General features: G+C 31.1%; 1 protein-coding gene across 5 annotated transcripts in view; it reads right to left on the bottom strand.

The window, feature by feature from the left end:
* The window catches only part of Svil (Supervillin), an 80,349-nt gene that overhangs the window by 23,520 nt on the left and 37,217 nt on the right, over window positions 1–19,612 (bottom strand). For all 5 annotated transcript variants that reach the window (XR_013880571.1, XM_080164084.1, XM_080164088.1 and 2 more), the window contains 2 exons: window positions 19,454–19,537; window positions 4,198–4,267 (listed from right to left, as the gene is read on the bottom strand). Coding sequence is in view for 4 of the 5 variants with exons in the window: in XM_080164084.1 (XP_080020210.1) it covers window positions 4,198–4,267; window positions 19,454–19,537 (154 nt within the window). In the remaining variant the exon portion in view is untranslated. The remainder of the gene's footprint in view (window positions 1–4,197; window positions 4,268–19,453; window positions 19,538–19,612) is intronic.

Genomic DNA, 19,612 nt, shown 5'->3' with positions numbered 1-19,612 from the left:
GAAGGCATTACCTAATTCCTTGATCTATATTAAATAAATAATAAACTGTACTTTCTGTTCAGAACCGGTTTGCAGCCAGCGGAAATGTAATGAATAATTAATAATTCTTGAAGTGATATAAAAGACACTAGTTTCGTAATTTTGTCTTATAGGGAAAATTGAAGGATAATTAAATTAAATCAGATAAAAAAAGATGTGTAGCTAATTCTCACAAGTGTCCCAAAATGACATATACAAAGAAAAGGTGGAAATTGTTGTCAATTTAGCTTGCCAATATGGAACTCGTTTATTAACCAGTTCGTTCACCCAGTAGGATGGGAGGGGATGGGATAAAGAGGGTTTAAGGGAGGAATCGTTATTTTAGCCCGCTGCATGTTTCACTTTGTTAGAGAACATGAAAATCTGGTGTAAGATCCAAAGTAATAAATATCCACTATGTATTTACAGTTTCTACATCAAACCTACATACTAAAGATTCATTTTTTATATGTCTTACTTATAAAAGGGGCAATTTTGGCACACCTAGCGTAAAATATCCACCCCACACTAATTAGCTAAAAAAGCCTTTGTATATATTAGTGAAAATCTAGTTAAATAATTTCTCCTTGACTTGACACTTTCTTTTTAGTCAGCTGCACTATAAGGCTTTCCAGGGAAACACAGGAATGTAATATTAAAAGAAAAATATAAAAATAACATGATGTCTATATGTGTGTTTGTACCGAAAGATCTCGCTAACTGCTAAACTTATATGGGTCTCCCTTACAGTGAAGTTTCTTTAGGTTTGGGGGGAAGGGGGGGGTAACTTTCCCCTCCCAAGAGAAATCTATTCTAATACCCCCCCTGCGATTAAAAAAAGGAACGTAGCCACTAGTTAACCACTAATTACCTTAACATTATTACGATGTTTTTTTTATCATTTTGTCAGAAAATTTGAGTTGCAGGCACAATAGTTTTTGATCAGATGAATTAACAAAAAAAACGAAGGCTCATTTTTATAAAAACTTTGGTATTTCACAAAAGTTTTGTCGTGCTATCTTCAATAGTTTCAGGGGGCTGTTCTATTAATACTTTTTACGGATGTAATTATACTTTAATCCCTGAGTAACAAGTGTCTAATTAACAAAATCATTTGAAAGCAAATGAACCATAGCAAAGGATCACTAGGCTTTTAAGGGGCAAAGCCACTCTATGGCTTATCCGTTTGGTTTGTAAAAGTTAATTTCAAATTTTACTAGTTATATTCAACTTCTATTCAACTTGCAAATGAAACTATAAAGGAGTTTCTGACGTAGGGTATATTACAATTTTGGAAGATTTTAAATACAGAATTCGCAGATTTTTAAAAATCTATATTTAAGGAATCCACTTCTAATATACACAAAAAGATTTTCAGAATATGGAATTAATTTTCCTTGTTTTTTTTCAATTTTGTAATACATCATGAAAAATAATTGACTTTTTTTAAATTTCACTTTTAAAATTGATTTAAATAAAATCATTTGATATTAAGTTTAATAAACAAGCAATTAGAAAAATATAATAGGAGAGAGTATTCAAAAAAGATAATATAAAAAAATGTACACAAATGTAAACCTTTTCATTTACAAATCTACTTAATTAAATGATTTCATTGGTCTGTAATATTTACACCATTCAATTCAAGTCAATTCCATTTTCTTTATTTGAAAAAGGATATTTATGAATAAAATCTTTCAAAAAAAATATTTTGCATTGGCGTGCTAAATTTTACACGAATGTGTTTGTTACGCAGACTAGAAAAAAACCTTAAGACGCCTATCAAATACCCCCCCCCCTAAATTTTTCTTCAATAGACATTTATGCAACATTTTTTTTTTTGCTAGGCAAATTAAATTTCAAGGTGCCCCCCAGGTCTAAGACATAGAATTTTTTCATAGTAGTTCTGTTTATGTAGTCCAGTTGAAAAATAAGGGATTAAACCAGTTGCCTTGAACTGTGTAGACAGTAAATCACTGGACCGTTTCGATAAAAATAAAACCTTAAGGATTTTTAGTAGCAAGGCTATTCTATAATTCTTATTTATCATCATGTCATATGTTTATTTTTTCGGGGGGGGCGGGGGGTCAAGTGACCTTTACAGGTTCTTTAGAACATGTTTGGGTAAACATGAACATGTTACACTTTCTGGGTTAGGCTAAAAAAATATGTTGTTAGTAAGGGGGGGGGGGGGGGGGTTAATGCAACAATCTCGTAATCAGAGAGCAAATGGCACTTAGAATTCGAACTTCCATCTGAAATTTTACATGAGTAATCCTTGGTAGGTCTATTATCCCTAAATCGAACAAAAATTTGGAAAAGTAACGGCTAACGGCTGGCGGCTCAGCCGTTTTGCCATTTTTTGGATATATATATGGATATGGATGATGGATTTACCCTGAAAATAGGCAAAAAACGGCTAAACGGCTGAGCCGCCAGCCGTTACTTTTCCAACTTTTTGTTCGATTTAGGGAAAATAGACCTACCAAGGATTACTCATGCAAAAGTTCTAAATTCGAATTCTAAGTGCCATTTGCTAACTGATTACGAGATGTTTGCATTAAAAAAAAACCTTTAATTATTACAAGATTTCATCCTTTAATGAACCTAAGTAAATTCCTCATCCCTAGAGTTACTCGGAGATGGGACATAATGACATTATGAAATATCTTTGCTTCTAAATTTAAAGATATAGTTTGAGTATTTAAACTTATTGCTTTAATGCAAAAAAAAATAAAATGTACTTTAAAGCAATAATACGATTACGATTATTACTCATCTACAATAAAATATACCTATCCAAAACAGATTTTATTTTTTTGCTTTTTCAATGATATAATTACTGCTTTAAAAAATTATCAAATTAATTGAAGCACTTTCTCTTAGCAACAATATTATTTCAGTTTTTAATAGACTTTTTATAATAAAAATCATAAATCTATCAACATACACTTAAATTAATATTTTTATGGATTCAATAAATCTAAAAAACTTGTTCTTGAATATAAATTAAGTTATAAAATTATAAACTTAAATATATAATATATCTTTGTTGAGAAAAAAGCGTTAAAAAGACAACATTACAAAGCTAGATTCATGGAAAGAATTTGGAGAAAAATTTCAAAAAGTATGACAAAATCCAAAAAAACGACGCCAAAAGCTACTTATGAACATCTCATAAGACAACCAACTCTTGATTGCACTATCTTTGTCTCTAAGTCCTAAGCACTTGAATAAAATTTTAGCATAATTATCCAAAAGTAAAAATATATCCAAGAGTTTGGTTTTCCTCTACATGTAGGTTCTCAAGGGTTCTGGGAAGGTTTATAACTATTTTTGGGGAAGTTAACTCCAAAGAGAAATCGTCACTAGAACTTCGTCTTCCCCATCCCACCCCAAGTTCTTCTAGAGGCCTCTAGGGGGCGTAGCCGTTAGTATGATATTGTGTTATAACCCATAACCTGTCTGAAAAACAGCGGCATGTTTGTAGAAACACTACCCCAACCCTAACCACTATCTGACACAAATAATTTGAACCATTATCATTTAATTGATTTATGCAAAACAAAAAACAAGAAAGCACCTTTACAAGGAAACACAAGATTACTCTTAATTAACTTTACATTACACCAAACTAAAAATAATATCCTGTAGTACTTACAAAAAGCTTAAAACTTCTATCTTAACAAGTTCAATTTTTGGCCTGTTGTAATTCTATTTCGATTATCATGACGCTTAAATAGTAGCTCAAAATAATTATCCTCAAAATGTTAATTCTGTAATTACATAATTGGGGGTTAACCTGCCCAAATTGTTGTCCAATAAAACGGACCACACAAGTAAGAAATGGTTTGAGGCAAAACAACGTAATAAATATGAACCAAGACAAATATGTAAAAAAATATCTGTATCCTCAATTGGAGCACAAATATTATTTTTATATTTGCAAAAAAGTTCACAATTTTGAAGGAAATAATATGTAGCATAATATTCCATAAAAATAAAGTGATACTAACAGATGGATAAAATAACGATACCCTCCAACATCCAATCCTGTATCCCATCCCCTCCCCTCCCCTTCTACTGGATGAACGAACTAACAAATAAAAGAGGACCAGCAATCTAAATTGACTACAAATTTTCACCTCTCAATATGTCCACGAATTCTATATCCATTACCTGATTTCGTCTCATAAGTACAGGGCTCAGTTTCTTCTCCTTTTGTTCATTTTCTCCACTACTTAGGCTCCTGAAATTATTAAAACTTTGTTAACCGGGTTGCCTTAAATCTTCATCTATCCTGTTTAAGACACCTTTAGACAAATATTGGTCTAAAACACTTCCTTTGAGCATTACAGACAAATAACCCTTTTTGATTGAACGACCTTAATCTGTGGTTCTGCATCGTAGTAAAATGAACCTTTAGGGAGGGAGGGGACATTTGGCTGTTTATTACATTAGTCCTCAAAGTTTTATAATAACTTTGGAGAGTGAGACTTGAATTTTGATTGATAGATTTATTAGGATGAGTGTCCAAACGTTTCACACAATTAGCTTAGTAACAATAAAAACTATGTAGACATCTTAGTTAGGAAGTAGTATGGGTTACTAAAGTGTGAATGTTGGCAGGGGTTGAAATATTTATGTATGTGTGAATGCTAGCAGGGATGTAGTAAATCAAGGATTAGTTGTCTGTCGTGATAGTCTTGTTATCTTAAGCCATGAAAAGAGAAGTGTAAATCTGAAGTAACGCAGATACTTCACAATTAACTCAATGAGGATTATTATGTAAATTGTATCAAATTGTAAAATAGTATTGATAATATTTTCTATGCTTTTAGGTACTAACCATTTTTTGAAAACTTATTTGTAAGCGAGTGAAATTAATCCATGAAAAATGTTCCCGCAAATAAGTTATTCTTTGACAAAAAAGTGCTAAAATGTTTCAGTCATAATATGTTAAATACTATACAAACAAACATAGTATTTAATAAAAATACCTTTTTCATTATAACAAACAAGAACGATTAGGTACATCTGATAGTACCTAACAAAGTCTTATTGCCAACTAATTTAAAACCTATTTTACTTCCTTGTTTTCCACCATTTAATTTTAAAATGTCTTAATAATTCCTACGTGGATAATAATAAAGCATAATATTAAACATTTATTGACTGTGCTTTTAACATCTAGGGACTATGATTTCTAATATTGAAAAGATAGCCTAAAACCATCCGAGAACCTATATGAAACAGTATTGTCCATTGAAATCATAAATTTCATAAATGAAAGTGAACCATTTTTATATTAACTAACCAAAGTTTTTTTTACGCATTTTCATAAAAAAGTTTAATAAAAACACCATCAACTATTGCACTGCCCATAGGCCGTTTTTGCGTATATACGCGAGAAAAAAAACTTTATGGTAATTTATACGTACGGGGTAGAAAAATAGCCAGGTCGTAAAAAGGCCATTGATCATGACATTAAAGCTCCATGTTAGATAATAAAATATGTTCCCGCGTGAATTTTAAGTAGACAAGGATAATTACGTTCAGTAGTATCACAACAACGAAATAGTAAAATTTTGACTAATAAGAATAGTTGAATATTATCTGTGATACAAAGTAGAAAGATATCTTTCTGTCTGTTTGTTTTTTCTTTGTTTGTACTGAAGAATCCCGCTAACCGCTGAACCGATCGGGGTCTCCTTAACAGGGTAGCTTTTCATAGGTCCCGGAAAAGTTTATAACTATTTTGGCAGAGGGTATCACCACCCTCAATATAGAAATCACCCGAAATAAAAAATCCCCCAACCCCCCCCCCAAAAAAAAAACAAAAAAAATATCTTTTACCTATTTAAACTAAAGTAAAAAGTAAATTTTTTACTTCTTTTTAAAATCTAAAGGGGGGAGGCGGATGTGCCACTTTTTGAAACCAAAACTAAAAGACAACAAAGGAACTCGACTAAAAAAAGAGTTACAGGTCTGAGATTTTGCATGGCAGTTGCTTTATAGGGGTACAATATGGAACTGTGAAGAAACGGCGGCGCAACCGCCGAAAACCGCCGTTTCCCGCCGAATTTTTTTTGCAATTTCTCGGCAGTTTTCGGCGGTTGCACCGCCGTTTCTTCATTGTTCCATATTGTAACCCTATAAAGCAACTGCCATGCAAAATCTCAGACCTGTAACTCTTTTTTTAGTTGAGTTCCTTTGACTTTTAGTTTTGGTTTCAAAAAGTGGCACATCCGCCTCCCCCCTTTAAAAAATTGGGTTTTAGGATTCAAGTCCCACCCCTCTCAAGTGCCCCTAGAAGTCTTTAGGGGCGGAGCCGCTAGTCTATGATACAAAGTAGAACGATGACTGTCCTCCCATCCGTCCGTCTGTCTGAAGCTTAGGATCTTAGTTAACTAATTCGAAAAATATACCCGTTGTTTCTGGGATAATTTGTATAATATTTTCTTGTAGAGTATGCACAAAAAAAAGAGAATTCTTATGGTAAAATATTTTGTGTGGGGGGTTAAACCTCAACCACTCTCCCCTTCCTGGATGAAAAAGGCTTATTATAATTGCATTCTTAAATAACACTGTTAATATTAATATTATACATACATTTTGTACATTTTCAAGCTTGTTAAAAACGTATGCACAATACGATGATGACTAAGGGTAAAAGATCTTTTCAGAGATAAAGAAATAAGTAATAATAAGAAAAATCTCAGATAAGACTAAAATACATTGCTCCTGATCTGTATCTATTGATAGTATTGGTAACAATAGGATTATGATAAAAAAAATTTGCACGGTTTTGAAAAGAGATACAGAACTTTAAAATGATTGTATAATTACTATGATTTAATATACGTTTTCGTGGGCAATTTATAATATACAATACATGTTTTGTTCTTAACAGTACTCGTATGAATCGGATTCTGTAATGTAAATACAAAAAAAATACCAAAACAGTCATTGAAACAAAATTGAACCACTTTTTGTAGGCAAGTTTCTTCTCCTTTAATTTCTGGGCTTCGCCCATAAATTGTTAGTTAAATGTCAGGAGGGACAATAAATTCATAAAAGGCATATTATTTATTTATAAAAGATGGACATTTATCATGAACAAAGTAACGGGTAACATAAGAAGGTGGGAACGGTTTCCTTTAATCAGATTAAGACTTTTTCTTACAGCAAAACGACTAATTTAATTTTGCCATCAAATTTTTATAAATTTCATTGGTCTCTTTGAAATAAGAACCGTGCTGATAACACATGTAACGTGAGTTTTATAGAAATTGTCCACTAAAAAAAGAAAATCATGGAATTCTTTTTGGTTGGCCAGGACACCCAAGGGGCCAACAAAAAAGGAATTTACTGTATAATTAGCTTTTACCCTCTTTTACCCTTCTCTATGATGATAAACATTTCTATTTCTTTGAAGTGAATTTTAACCCACTAATTACACTGTCCAGGTATTTTTAAATTTTGTATTTAAAATATGAGATTTAATTTGAAAGATATAAATCATCCAAATACCACTTAATGCCTTTTTTTGTGTATTTAGATGCCATAGCAAGATATCTTGAATGCATTGAGGTACAGCGTATGGGTTTCTACAATATACATATATAGGTACATACATACAGGATTATTTTATTACAAGGACAAATTATATCATATCTGAGGATTATAGTTAATTTTCTAAAAACAAGTTTTCTACATTAGGTCATGTCCGTACGACGTAAGGCATGATAGAAGAAGCACATCATTGATGAAAACAAAATTGATTGGGTACTTCTGTAACGATAAGGAACAATCTAAAAACAAAGCAACTCTAGATATTCATAGTTTTACTAGTTTTTTTGACATAATATAATAAGTATAAAAGAATAATTTATATAAAAATGTTAACGAACAGCTTTGTCATTTTTGGGTGTATACTTGCATTGTGCATAATAGGGGGGCGCGCGGGGGCTCGATTGGAGGGGGTAGGGAGAGTGTGTGCCCCTTAAATGGGCATATAAAATTTTATAATACCCTGTGATGAAAAAGCGTGCAAATCGATCTTGCTAGATTATTTTATCATTTTTGGTATCGCAGCTACTCTATAATACGAGTTTTAGCTCCATTGTTAAACTTCAAATGCAGTTATGTATTTAATTTAGTTTGAAAAAAAAACCAAGCTACATATAAATTGCCCTTTTCCATTCTGAAACAAAAATTTAAGGAAAAAATTTTATGTGGGTATTCATAAGGACTAGGTGCAACTTAGATATCATTATCAAACTTTTATAAAGAGAAAAACCTTACTGCCTTTTATTTATAAAGATCTTAACTTTGCAAAAAAAAAAAAAAAAACATTGACATTTACATTATATATACTCTTATATGGTTTAAGTTTGTAATAACGTAAGTAAGAATATTAAGATAGTCGTTCGTGGTGTATTTTTGTGGCTACCTATTCTCCCTTCTCATTTGTAGTTATTAACAAGGACAACAATAGTAGTTAATTGCGAAGCTATAATAACAAGTGTCAAATCAATAAAACCATTTAGACATTTTTTAGGATTGGATTGGTTTTCCAAAAACTTCATATTTGCCATGAACATTAAGATATATAAGTTTTCCGGAATTTTAATGTAGGGAGTAGATTTGAAATCTGCATCAAACTTTAAGGATTTTTTTCATAAAATTCGTTTTTTGTAAAATTCTTTATCTAAAAGCGGAAATACACTTTAAGTTAATTAATTTGACCAATAGGATAGGTGGATTTTAAACTACCTGCACTCTAATTGGTTGAATGATGTACGACATCCAATCAGAGCGCAGATTTTTTAAATCCACCAATCACGGATGCCAAAATTAATTAACTTAATTTGTATTTCCGCTTTTAGATAAAGAATTATACAAAAAACGAATTTTAAAAAAATCCTTAAAATTTGATGCAGATTTCAAATCTACTCCCTACATTACAATTCCGGAAAACTTATATCTCTTAATGAACATCTATAATATGGTTTTGCCTATAACTTTAGATTTTAGATTTTAGGAGTCCTTGCTTTAAAATTTTAGGTGATTTATGCTTATTTTCTGAGATTATGGGCGAGCTGTTGTGATTTAATTTGACCGATAAAGGAATCTTTATAGAAGGATTTATTTGAAGAAAACACCTTAAAGAAAAAAGACAATTGGGAAGTTACACATAGGTAAGTATTGACACAAGGAAACTATAGCGTGTACGAGTTATGTCAGGGTGGTATGGGACAATGGCTAATAAATCAAAATGCCCCACTCCTCCCCCCCCCCCCCAATATTAACCAAAAAAAGCTTATATTACAAACTTAAAAATTTGGTATAAGAACAATTTATCGTCCGTTGTCTTATCCCTGCCACCCTGTTGCTCTGTGCTCATTATGGTGTGAGCGCAAACAATTATTTCGGACCATTTTTTTACAAACGTGCACGCACATAAAAAAGGGGCGTTATAGAATTTTCTAAGTATTTTTTAACAATTCTTTTACACCCCTTTAACTTGCATCAACCCTTAACAAAAATCTTCAGTGATTCTCCCCTAGAAAATAATTATCTTATCCAATATGCAAAAGGACCTTATATTTTTTGCATTTATAAGATATGATTAAAACTCTAATCTAATCTCTATTTTAGGCACTAACAAATTGGTAGGTGTGTTTGTGTGTGTATGTGGAATATTTGCCCTATTGGAAAATGGATTAGTTTTACGGACAAGTATCATATTTTAAAAAGTAGTAAGGTTTTTTATCTAAAGCTAAAGATCTTAGAAAATGCCGATCCGAATTAGTTCTACTTTTTAGAGAAACTTTATAGCTGTCTTGGAAGGGTTTTAATGGCTATTTTCTGACTTCCTAAGCCCTCTCCTAGATGCTAGGGATTACTTATTTTTTTGTGATTAAAATAGTATTCCATATAAAAATGAAATATAGGAAATTAAATGGCCTAAACCCATCCAAAGACCTATGTAAAGCTGCACTAAAATAGAAAAACAAGCAGTTCAGTATATGAACTAAGCTACCGACAAAAAGTCCTTACTACTTTATAGAATTGGATAAGCTACCTCTCCAACAATAGTATGTAACACAATATGTAAAATATTTTGTGTATAACCTTTTGTAATGTTTTTATAACCCCGTATCATTGAGAACCAACGAGCCTTTACAAAAACGAGAACAGTATAAAATATACATTGTACATTCAATGTTTTAACAAAGACACGAATATTTTCTACCTAACCTTGATTATTTATATAACTATCAATGCAGAAAAATTAAGCAAATTAGATGATATACATCATATTACACACAGGTATCTAAAAGGGTAAGACAAGGGACAATAAATTGATGTACAGTACATCCCCATTGATTATACTTAGAATTATCCCTTCCGTAGATTACAATTAGTGGTTGAAACCTATTGAAACTCAATTATTGAATCAACCAATCAAAATTCAGTAAAAGTCCCAGAAGTTGTAGAGGCCACGAATAAGAAAACGGTATTAAAAATTTTTTGGGGGCTATTTTAATAAACAGACCAGTGTCCCCCCTCTTTCTCTGTGTTACACCGTATTTGATTCACTTTTTCCACTTTTCTATGATAATTGATTTAAAACTTAATTTTTCAGCTAGCTTGTTGTGTTTTGCTGAAGCATCAAAATCCTATAGGTATGTAGAATTGTATTTGTATAGCATACAAATGTGTTAAGATTGGGCGGGCATATGGGGTGTGTTTTCACATCCGCATATATTTTGCATTCTGTATTTAACAGATCCACATATTATCATAACAGCACAAACTCTACCTTTCCATTGAATTTATCTTATTGTTGAACACCTTTTTAATAGTATGATTTTGCAGGGAGGAAGGGGACATTTGGCTGTTTATTACACTAGATCCCAAAAGTTTTATAATAAAGATTTCTTATTCGTTGGATTATCAACTTTGGGGACTTACTTAATTTTAATTGGTTGATTCATTAAATTAAGTTTCCAAACTTTTCAAAATCTAAATCAAATCTACAAATTATTGGGGATGTATACCAATTTATAGGCCATTGTCTTTTCCCTTAAGATCCCTGTTGCTTTTGATTCATTTTGCGATTTTTGCAAACTTCGTATGTCTCTGTGATAATTTGCGGAAGTGAGTGCAGATCTTGCAAATGACACAAAACACCCTTTTTAAAGGATCAGATATAATCAGACCATAACTGTCCATAGCAGGGAAGAAAGGGACACAGAAAAGCAAGTGTTGATGGTCCCTAAAGTTTCAAAGTTTTGAGCACTTTCTCCTACTCAATAGCTAAAAATCTTTAAACATTATTGGTGGTGTACATTAATTCATCATCAATTGTCTTATCCCTTATGATCCGTGTTTGTTCATGTAGCAAAACATTCTGGATTTGAAAAACTACTCCAGTCCTTTATTTCAAAGCAAAAATATATTTACCCCTGGTTTTAATATTTAAAAAATCATAACTTTATTTAATACCATCCAAAGCAAAACAAATTATATCAAAAAATAGAAATATTTAAAAACTCTAATGTTTAGTTTTGTAAAACGGCCTGATAAAAAGTTAATGATCCTAAATCTTTAAAGTAGATGAACTCACTAAATAATCTAAATATTGATTTATCTCTTAAAAAATTGATTAAGCAGCTAAAAATATTTGACTTTTAATATTTTAACTGTCAAAAAATATACAAAAACTCAAAACTTCTCAAATTGAATAAACGTAGGGGTTCTTTTTCTATAACAGTCATTTAATTAAAATTCCTCTTAGATGTCATTAAAAATATCTAATCAAAATCTAAACAGATGAAACTTATTAAAATAAGAATTTAAAAAAGATCCTATAATAAAAAAAGACAATAAACAGAAAATTACATTGGAAATATGTTTATGACCTTTAAAAAGCCATTAACAATGAAGTTCTTACATACGTAACCAATTTAATTGATCTGTGTTTTGTTTATGAAAGGGTGTGTATATATATTTGGTAAAGTGTTATTAGGACAAGAATGAGAACAATTCAAAGTTGTAATAGAAATACTTGAAATAGATTGTGCAGATTCTATAGAGTGGAATAGAATGGTTTAGATAAAAGTCGTCATCCTTTAACCATCCATCAAATATTTTTTTGTTCGTTTTTATTAAAGGTTGTCCTCGAATACGGAAATAATAAAACTTACTTCATATTACAGCAGAAATTAGTATATTTTATTTCTTATGAATAATCTAGCCCTCTGGAAATCTTTCAGACATCTTAACTCTTAACTTTAAGACTTAACTCAATCAATTTCAATCGCTAAAAAATCTACCTCTTTCTTTGTACATAAGGAAAAATAAGTGAATTTAGGATACAGGGATATAACAATGAAAGAAAAAATTAATCTTTTTTAATGTTTGAAAGTAAAACAGCATTTTCATTTGTACATTTATGTGATTAAGATTGGTCAGCAGATTAATATATATGCCATTGTTCTTTCCCTCCCTGATAAGGAACTGATTACTTGTTTAGAGTTAAGACTCCCACTCATTTTTTTTATCAGCGTACTATAGTTTCCGCTCAAATGTTTTAACTACAAGTGTTTCATGATTTACAGAACACACAATAGCAAAAACAAGAATGACAACATCCATAAAAAAGCGAATCAGTAGGACAAACATAAAAAATTGTAAGGTGTCAGAGCTTTCTAAGTGGTCCAACAAAATTGCTCAAATACAAGATACTGCTGAAGGCTTTATTGTAGAGATGCTTACGTAATAACTTTTTCCTTGACAGGAATCATTATTACAAAAATTAGATTAAAAGGTTAATCCTATCATGTATAAAATTGTTGCCAAAATTTTTTTTTTAAAAATGTGTTTTAAATGGATTTGCAGAAATTCTGATTACGATCAGAGAGTTACTAAGCTTTCTAAATAGAACCTAACTGTTACAGGAATCATTATGCCAAGTGTAAAATCATTAGGACAATTCCAACATGCCCATATTAACTAAATAACGCAAGAACGAACCAACCCATATTAAAGAAAAGCTTGCCTTTTAAAATGACTGTATATTTCATGCTGAATGTGAAGTAAAGTTTGCGCTTTAAAAAGGACCTCTTTGAACAACTTAAAAAAAACACGACTTTTTACGGATAAGATAGCACAACCTAAAATCTAGGTACAATTCCGTATACGTGGTAAAATCACTTTATCAGCAAGCTGAACAACAAATTAAAAACCCTTAATTATATAATCTTATCTTTATAATCTTAGATGGGGCGATTTTTCTGAAAAACGATATGAATGGATGGTTCCCTCAATTCGCATTTTATAGCCAGCGAACTTTTTTAAATTGGCGCATTTTACTTGCTTAAGTGAGGTCAAGTTAAAGTAAAAAGAGGTCTAGAAATATCTTTATTTCCCCCTCAAAATAAAATAGGTGAACACTTAAAAGAGAAGATATCTGAAAAAGCAACGGGGTTTTTTAGTGCACCACTTTCAGATTATGAACTAGGCTCAAAGCTTAAGTGTTATTTGATTTCAATAGCCTTTCAAGAACATTAGAAACGAAGCTACCCTGTAAGTTTGGTCTATTCGTACATTCATTTAAAAAACTAAAATTTAGATTAGGACAAGTTTTATAAAAAAAAAATTCTGTTTACTTTTATGATAATCTTTTAGAAAAGCAACATTATGTTTATATGTCTGTCTATGCTTAGCAAAGAATTCCGCTATCCGCTGAACCGATATGGTTTAATAGTAAAGCTTTTCATAGGCCCAATAAAGGTTCATAACTTTTTCATTTTAAAACTACAATTGAAAGTGGAGGGTCGGTTTCATCCCCCACCTATGGTTCAAAATGAACCTAAAGGACTTTGGGGACGTAGCCGCTAGTTATAAATAAAGCAAATACTAAAAAAGGATTGTTTGTGTTTAAACAAAACAATAAAATATACCGTTTAAAATAAAAAATAAATATGCATTAAATTCTATAAAAACTTAAGAATAATGACAAATTAATTTTTGTGTTACCGCATTTTCTTATTTTAAGAAGTTATTAATTGATTATGTTAGAAATAATTAAGTCCCGTTTCTTGCTTCAAGCTTAAAAAACGCAAAACAAAATACTTTAGATTACACTTGAATTATTTCAAAATAATATTGTTTTCATAAGTTTCCTAATATTTTCTTGCCGGGATTATCTATAGTAAATGTATGTCCGTTGGTGATAAAAAGAAAATTGGAAAGGTTGCATGTATGAACTAAACAAGTTCTCTCATTCGTTGATTTGAACTAGTTTTGATTAAAACCAGCATTTTTAACAAATAATTTTAATCTAAAGAATGTTTTCATAGTTATAGATATAGGTAAACAAAAATGTATTATTCATGTCCAGTTTTGCGGATCCGCATAGATTGTATGCGGATCCGGATCCTTGACAACAAAAATAAAATCACCAAATTTTTCCAAAAATATTTATTCTTTAATCTCGAAGTCAAAAATACTTTTAATTTTCAAGTCTGAACCTAAACCTTAAAGATTGGCTCTCATCACGAGAATGTCTTTGTAAGTGACTATTTTATATAAAGGGGGGGGGGGGGGCGAAAGTGACACTTTTTAAAACCAAAACTAAGTCAAAGAAACTCAACTAAAAAAAGAGTTACAGGTCTGACATTTTGCATGGCAGTTGCTTTAAAGGGGTACAATATGGAACTGTGAAGAAACGGCGTCGCAACCGCCGAAAACCGCCGAGAAAAGGCAAAAAAAAATTCGGCGGGAAACGGCGGTTTTCGGCGGTTGCGCCGCCGTTTCTTCACAGTTCCATATTATACCCCTATAAAGCAACTGCCATGCAAAATGTCAGACCTGTAACTCTTTTTTTAGTTGAGTTCCTTTGTTGACTTTTAATTTTGGTTTCAAAAAGTGTCACTTTCGCCCCCCCCCCCCCCTTTAGGTAGATTTTTCCCTAAATGTATACACCAGGATCCGGATCCGGATCCTTGGACTCAAAAAAATGCGGATCCTTGCGGATCCGGATCCGAAACACTGTCCATGTCATATCCTTTGAGATCCCTGATAAAAATGGAATTCTTATTTACTACAATTCATAAAAAATCCAATACTATGTTTCTACTTATAGGTTTATTGACAAAACAAAATCTACTTACTTATTCTTATTTTTGAAAAAAAAAGATGTTTATTTTCCTATCTAGAAGTCCAACTTTTATTTAAGTAATTTACAAATATGGACTATTCAAGCTTTCAATGTATTTAAAATATTGTAATTCAAGAAATATAAAATGGACGATAATTTGATATAAATCCGTAAAAATGTACATAAAAGTCTAGGCTAAATCAAAAATCAGATAAAGCTAAGCCTTATAGAACATACATTGAGAGTAAAAAACTAACAAATATGTTCATTGAAACAATAATTGGAAATCTTAATCAATAATAAAGTCATAGAGAGAATGTTTTATGCAAAGACGCGTAGCTTAGTTTAACAATAGACCAACTACTTTTTCATATAATTCTCAATAATACTTTATATATGAAATTAATATCTTATTGTTTTATGGTTGATATTGGTTTTCATTTGTTATGCTTACTGTCGATAAAAAAATTGAAATACATATTACACAATATTAAATGATGTCAACTGTTAACCTTATATATGTGTATTTGTATGTCAATATAATGCCTGCAAGTCTAACATGGTCATTCAATATGTTTAATATTTTCAACTGCTACGGACATATATAATAATATTAGTTATTTAAAGAGTAGTTATGCTACTCTAATAATGACTACACATGTTCTACTAAGCCTAATAAAAACAATAGTTAACACACACAGGGAGGAAAAAGATTAAACAGGGAGACGGATAAGATACTTGAAAATAACTGAATGTTTTTCCTAAATCCTAGTTTTCTTTGAATATAATATAGCATTATTTACTTAATAAACACTTTCAGTATGCATGGTATCATTTAATTTCAAATATACTCGTTGCTTATCCCCTAACCTATAGAGGAGGATGAGAAAGAAAGCCTAAAACCACTCCAAGACATTTATAAAGTTTCCCTGAAAAGTATAAGTATAAGCTTTAGACAAAAAGCTTACTACTTTATATTATATAGCATAGAGTGATCAACACAGTTTAATTAAACATGTTATTTTTAATTGATGGGATAATTTGTATTTGTTTAAGTGTATTCGTTTACTACAACTTCAATTTTCAGAGAAGCTTTGAGATGGCCATGGGCATATTTTAGGCTACAATACACAAAAATATATCAAATTATTTAGTAATTGAGAGTGCACATTTGGATCTACCCAGCATTTTCTATATTTACAAGCCTTCAAATACAGAATTTACATAGAGTAAAAGGGAAAGGGTGACTAAACTGTAGTCCAATATCCTATCCCTGTATCCCTGACAATCTTTTTATCTGAGATCTGATTTTACACTCGACTTTAACCTCATTACGAAATACGCGGCAAAATCCCTCGAATCAACTAGTTCACCAAAGAAACGCCCCTCTTAACTTAGAACACTGGGGACAGAGGATGTAGGGGACATTTGGCTGTTTATTACACTAGTCCCCGTTTAATGATATCGTTTTCTTATTCGTTAGTTTAACAACATTGGAAACTTCTAGTAAATTTTGATTGGTTAGTTCATTAAGTTGTGTGTATAAACGTTTCAACCACTACACTGAAGATACTTTTTTGCATCATCATTGGGGATGTACATCAATTTATGAGCCATTGAAAACTCTCCTTCTTGACTTAGACATAAGCATATACAGGCAGAAAAAAATTCTAAGCTTTGGGGACTATTCTAAGTTGAAGAAAAATTTGCAAGTACTCTCCAAGATAATATCTTGTTTTTACACTTCTTATTTAAAAGATTATTTCTGACAACAAGGATAATTATGTCCTGAAGTGCTGCAGCAACAACAAAATTAAGACAATTTATGTCATGCATTCACTATAAATCAACTCTACTTTGGGGTTGAAACGGACGGACGGACTGGTTGTGATATTAATTTAATCTATTTTCTCGTATTCATTCGAATCCGGTGGATAGGAACCGGTTCTCATCCATACGAAAAAACTATGTCTAGCATCGTATTATATCCAGTTTTCTACGAATATAGAAATGTACAATCATAAGATTAAAACCAGTTTTTTTAGCCGGTGCCTCCGGCACCTCGGGGCTAAAAAAAATAGTTTTAATCTTATAATTGTACACTCTATATCCGCGGAAAGCCGTTTATAATACGATACGAGAAATAACTATTTCACTCTTTGATTAAATTAAAATGTTTCTTTAAAAATGTTGAACTCTTTGTTTAATTACTCAATGGTTAGATATGACAAAGGTTTTTATTCTTAATACTTATGTACACAGCTTATTAGACTAAAATAAGGTTTTCTTTAAAGGAAACTTAAACTCGAAATGTTGATAATAAAAGCCATTTTGAACATATCAAAAACAAATTTTCATTTTAGGTAAGCATTTTAGTAACAAAATGCGTCCTTTTTTGCCTGATTCACTTTTACAAGAGACAAAATTAATTGAAAATTATTGCTAAAAAGGGATAAGACAAAGTTCGATATATTGATGTACATTGTACAATTACATTACCCATGTCAACACACAAAATTACCCCCTCAGTACAAAACAATTTATGGTTGAAACATTTGGACACTTATCTTAATAAACCAACCAATCAAATTTCATTGAAAGTCCCCAAAGTTGTTCAGCTAACGAAAAAGAAAACGTTATTACACAACTTTGGGGACTAGTGTAATAAACAGCCCATTATTCCTTTTCTCTGGAAAAAAAACTGTAATTATCTGAAGCTAAGAGTGTATGTATAATAGTGTGTATATAATGGAATGATATGTAATTTTTATGCAACATGATACCTAGCATACACCACAATAATATCACTATACGTGGATCAAGTAAAAAAAAATGATTGAATATATTTTTAAAAGTTCTTTCTTTAATTTAAACAGGTTGGAATTATTCTCTCGATTTCAAACTTTGAATGATGATTCCTATTAGTATGATTTAGGAAGTAAAGTAACTCTTTAATCGCTACAAGAAAGTCCGTAAGCCTATTTATTCAGTTCTGACACTCTTCAAGTTTTAATATTAGTTTATATAACTTTCGAATGGCTGGAGGTACAGCTTACGGTATTCACAGGAAAAATTATTTTAAATCATCCTTATCTTGCCTTTTTTAGCGCTGCGAGGATCTTGTGCTTTATTTTTGTTTATTTCATATTATTTTTCCGGTTATTCCGCCTCTGACAGCCTTAAAAAGCCTTTCTTTGTATTTCAGACTTTATACCAAGTACTTATAACAACAATACATTTTTATTTAAACTTAATTGGCGCTTTAAAATGCATTTTATGTATGCAACAGTTTAAATGATATTTATGTTTATTTTAGGGCTCGGCAGCTGCAGTTAAATTCAGCAAGTCTTTTTTTAGAAAATTTGCAGCTAAATTCAGCCACCCTTTTTCAGTAAAGCAGTCAGCGGCTCTATTATAATGATCATGAAAATCTGCCCGTCTACTGTCAACAGAGCGGCTGAAAAGATTGGGTAACGAAAACGAAACATAATATCAAATAGCCAACTTTGTTTCTTTATTTCAGTTATTTGCATCTAGCTGCCAAACCATAAAAAATGGTTAGCTGCCGAGCCCTGATATTTATGTTTATATCAAAGGAAACCTTGTTTTTAAATGTAGTTTTTTTTATCAGATATAACAAGATTTAAAATGTTTTTGATCCTTAAATATGGAATGTGGGGGGGGGGGGAGTACAATCAATATCTCAGCTCATTTTATATAACTTTATTACTTTCTGTATTTACTTGAATTTACTTTAATAATGTGAACAATATAATTCTTGTTGTACTTATTATTTCTGTATAAGAAGATTTATGCCAAAAAATGTTTAAAATTATGTTGCGCAATTGAACTTTGCGCTTAATATTACATAATAGTTACTCTAAAAAATTGATTTAAAAATATTTTGAATTAATCTATAATTCAAATGAAAAATTACTTTCTTCGAGAATAGAGAAGCTATTTATACATGACTTTATTAGTTAGATGGAATATATCAAAGTTGACTTAGGGTTTGATATGATCCCACATTTAAAAGGTATGGGTTTTTGAAAGAATAAGTGAGAAGGAAGGGAAAATACATAAAACTTTATTTTAATCAAAAAGTACGATTATTAGATACTTAACATTTATTTAAAGAATTAATCGGATTTATTGGAGGAGGCTAAAAATATTATGTTATTTGACTAACAAAAAAGGCAGTTTCCCTCAGTGTATCAATTTAAACCTAGCAACCCAACAACGACATTAACATTTGCTTACCTGGCGATTAATTCTGAGTTTTCCTTTGGTTTCTGTATCCTTTTTCTCCAGTCCTCGTCCCCGTGCTTTTTCAACTGCGCCAATCTAAAATAAAAAAAAGGTTAATATCTGGCGAAGAAAAAAAAATTACCCATGGATCACCTGTAAGACACCCCAGGG

This window comes from Acartia tonsa, chromosome 6 (genome assembly GCF_053477335.1).
Source record: "Acartia tonsa isolate MP-2025a chromosome 6, ASM5347733v1, whole genome shotgun sequence".
Lineage (NCBI taxonomy): Eukaryota > Metazoa > Arthropoda > Copepoda > Calanoida > Acartiidae > Acartia > Acartia tonsa.
The sequence above is the reverse complement of the archived record's forward strand: the minus strand, read 5'-3'. Positions and strand labels throughout refer to the sequence as shown.